The following is a 4242-nucleotide window of genomic DNA, read 5'->3' on the forward strand; positions in this document are numbered from 1 at the left end:
ATACACAATAAAGTCTATGATTCACAATCGAGATGTGTAAGCAGGCACGGAAGTGGGTTGGTATTGGTTTGTGTCTACTATCAAAATCTATGATTCACACAATGGTTACTTGTGGTTGTGTAAGCAGCTGTTTGGTTGGAAGAAGTGGGCGAATTGGCTTTGACTTTGGTGCCAGCTTGTTCCAGAAAATCACGAGTTTTTAGCTTGGTTGTGTCTTAAGAAGGCTCTTCCTACTGCAAGTTTTTGCTTCATAAGAGGTATGTCGTCATAAGATAGGTACCCAAGATATCTTTCTAGCCAGGAATTGGTTTTACATTGTATTCGAGATTGTCCAAAAGCTCAGCTTATATGGCATAGGTTGGATATTTCTTGTCATCCTCTGAATTTGAAGAACTGGTTCTTGTATCATAGCATAGAGCATTCGTTCAGGTTCTTTTCGAGACTTTGGTAGATATGGCGAGAAAGGAATAATGACATCTTTAATTCTCATGAGACTTTGCCTCCAGAAAAAGTGATTTGTCTGGCATTAGCTTCCGAAACAAAGCTTAAGAATACTTTTGAATTACAACGTACGTCCATTCCTTCTATTCTAAATGATTTTTGGAATCTCATCCATTGGTACTTTCAAGATTAATTGTGATGCTAGTTATCCTGATTCGGGTGATAGTGTTGGCTTTGCTTGCGTTATTAGAGATTGTAATGGAAGTTGGCAAAGGGGATGTGTGGGAATGATATATTGAGAGTAATAGTATTCTTCAAGGGGAATTGTTTGCTATTTAGAGAGTCTTAACTTGGGATGTGGGTCAACGAGATATTATTTATTGGACGGATTGTGTAGAAGCGTTTAATCTTATTACTAATCACCAAGATGGTTTTGGGTTTATTAATCCGTTGGTGTTCAAAATAAGAGATATCATGCATTGGAATTGGGGTATTGACTTTCGTTTGATTATGAAAGATGCAAACACGGTGACAGACACCATGGCAAAGATGACGATGTTGTTATAACTTCATCATGTGGAGCTTTCTTCTCCTTGGAAAGAGTTTAAGAATAGTCTTAAACGGAACTGTCATTCTATTTAAGCAGTTCCTTTGTTTTTCTTGTTTGTTTTTTGTTTAATTTATTTAAGTCACAAAAAAATACTAATTACACAATAATTTATTTGGCATTATCATCAAGATTATTGTAAATTAAAATTTTATTAATATTCATCACATACAAAAATACTGCTATTCACTTCTAACAATTATAGAGTTATTTACTCAAATGCTACAACTTTAAATTAAAATAAGTATTTCTATAACTAAAAATCCAAACACAAAACAACTTATTTATAAATTGTTATTAATAAAAATTTTTATATTTTAAAATTTTTTTTCAAAAGAGCTTATTTAAGTTATTTATCCAAACTGAACTTTAATTCTAAATCAATTAACACTAAAAGTAAGCTAAAAAAATGAAAACCAACGAACTACTCATCCAACTTTAACTGTTATATTCATTATGGTTTTAATGAAAAAAAAAATGTGAATCTAGTGAAAGGTAATTGTTAAGGGAGATAGAATAGAGAAGAATACTTAAATTTTTTATTATTTTTAATATAAATTTAATTTTAATACATTATAAATATAAAAATAGTTTTATACGTGCATAATCCTATTAACAACATAATGATACTTCGACAAAAATATATAATAACCTTTTACATTAAAAAAACAAATATAATTAGATGACTGTATAATTTTATACTATAAATATATTAAAATTAAACTCTTTTAATATATATATATATATATATATATATATATATAATTTTTAAAAACGTTTCTCCTTATTAGGTGTTTTATTGTTCCATAGACACTTGTTGTTAGTTAGTTCAACTAACTAAAAGCTGAAAGGAGCTACTTCGATAAAAATGTCTAAAACATCCTTTTTTAAAGATATTTTTAATAATTAAAATTTAACACATATAATCGATTAAATCATGTTATTTTTATCAAAATTAGGCCAGACAAATTAATTTGACCAAAAAATGGTGAATCAAATTTTAAATCGGCCTAAATTAATATTTTTTTATAAAAAATTATTACAATATCCCTATTATAAAAAATTACTAAAATACTCTTATTATATATATTAATTTTGAGAATCCTAAATTCTAACCATTTTCTTCGTAGGATTAGGATTTAGAGTTTTTAAAATTAATATATATATAATAGGAATATTTTAGTTATTTTTTATAATAGAAATATTGTAGTCATTTTTTATAAAAAATATTAATTTATACCGGATTAAAATTTAATTTATTAAATTTTTGGTTAAATTGATTTGTCCGGTCTAATTTTAATAAAAATAACACAGTTTAATTGATTATATGTGTTAAATTTTAATTTTTAAAAAATATCTTTAAAAAAAAAACGTTTTTTACATCTTTATCTAAGTGACCCCCAATATAAAAACACATGTGTTCTAACTTAGTTAGTTTAAAACTAAATCTTTATGTAATTTCATTTTTTAAATTAATTTACTAAACTTGATCATATGAATAATACAAATTTATTAAATACCTTTCTTAAAAAAAATCGTAAGACATGATAGGCAACATTAACCACGCGTAAATAACAATTAGAGAAAAAGATAAATAGATCCTTGATCTTTTGTCTCACGGACATTTTTGTCCCTGACCATTGAAAAATACTTTTAAGTCCTTGACCTTTACAAAACTTGGACGGATCAGTCCTTGACGGAGGCATTTGGACGGATCAGTCCTTGATGGAGGCATTTGGACGGAGGGATTGATCCGTCCAAATTTTGTGAAGGTCAAGGACTTAAAGGTATTTTTCAATGGTCAGGGACGAAAATGTCCGCGAGACAAAAGGTTAGGGACCTATTTGTCCTTTTTTCTAACAATTATAAAACAAAACAAAGTTTGTGTATGTGGTCTCTGAAAACAAAATGAAAATTAACCAACAATAAAAAAAAACATAAAAAACCTAAAACTAAAACTAATATTTGAAAATAAAATAAATTAAGATTAATTTATAATTTAAAATTTAAAATTTAATATTTAAAATTTAAAATTTAGAACGACAAAAGTAACGGCGGATAGCTGGTGGCGGTTGTCCCGCAGTGATGGTGGACTTGAAACAAAATATAAGAATTATTATTTCTCATATACTTACGCATAGTTTTTGGAGTGCCATCCACAAATATCAGCTGATTTCTTGAGAGCCTTTCTCCACTTTCTTATCTTCTCTCTGTTGGATTCGCTCTCTGCGAAATCTCTTTCGTGTTTAGCAAAGGCTTTCTCAAAACTCCCTCTCTGATACCGTATATGTGACGGCTCTGTTCTGTAGAACACTGGTATAACAACCTGACCGTGATCTTCCCTCCATTGAATAATCTTGACGAGCTCTTCTAAGCACCACTTGGAGGTCGCGTAGTTTTCTGAGAAAATCACGATCGACATCAGCGAGCTCTCGATTGCTTCCTCCAGTGTTGGCCAGATTTCTTCTCCTCTCGGGAGACGATCATCCACGTATGCCCGGATTGTCTTGTTTTCCAGTGCTTTAGACAGATGGGCCGTGAAGGTTTCGCGGGTGTCCTCACCTCTGAAGCTAATGAATACATCGTACTTTGTTGTACAAGAAGATGACGACATATTGAATTACAATTCTAACTATTATTGAGATTATTGCAGAGAGTGAATGTAATATATAACATATATCACGCTCTTCTAACTTCCTGTATCGGCTTTTAGATCTCTTGCATTATTGTACTAAGAAAATGTTTTGATTGCACCTTATACATGGTCAACGATTGCTCTGTCTTTGAATACAACGAACTACTACTACCAACTTGACACGAAATCACAAAACTAAAGTTTCGTCTACTTAAAGAAATAAAAATAAAAAATTATAGGGGATGCTCTTTAAAGTTTAAAGACGCATTAAAAAGTCTTTTTGTAAAACACTTAGGTGTCGCATTATTATTAGACGTATTAATGAATTTGTTATTTTTTTATTTCTTAACAAATTAGAATAAAATTGATTTTTATATAACAATAATAATAAATTTATTTTTTTTTACAAATTTAATTGTATTTTTTAATTTTTAGGGATTTAAAATATTCGCAAAACAAAAAGTTAGGGATATATTTATCTTTTTATCAAAAAATTTAAAAATATTCGGTTTAGATTTTGTAATTCGATCGGATCAAATCGAGTCTAATAATTATGATG

At 29.1% G+C, this 4242-nt stretch overlaps 1 protein-coding gene across 1 annotated transcript; it reads right to left on the bottom strand.

The window, feature by feature from the left end:
• Window positions 1–3179: 3179 nt before the first annotated feature.
• On the bottom strand, window positions 3180–3662 carry LOC112777151 (toll/interleukin-1 receptor-like protein). Its single transcript, XM_025821447.2, has one exon. It carries the CDS (start codon window positions 3660–3662, stop codon window positions 3180–3182), a length of 483 nt encoding a protein of 160 aa, XP_025677232.1.
• Between the last annotated feature and the right edge of the window lie 580 nt (window positions 3663–4242).

This window comes from Arachis hypogaea, chromosome 19 (assembly GCF_003086295.3).
Source record: "Arachis hypogaea cultivar Tifrunner chromosome 19, arahy.Tifrunner.gnm2.J5K5, whole genome shotgun sequence".
Classification (NCBI taxonomy): Eukaryota; Viridiplantae; Streptophyta; class Magnoliopsida; order Fabales; family Fabaceae; genus Arachis; species Arachis hypogaea.

Coding starts and splice junctions, on each gene's coding strand:
- LOC112777151 (XM_025821447.2), bottom strand. CDS start 3,662: ATGTCGTCATCTTCTTGTACAACAAAGTACGATGTATTCATTAGCTTC.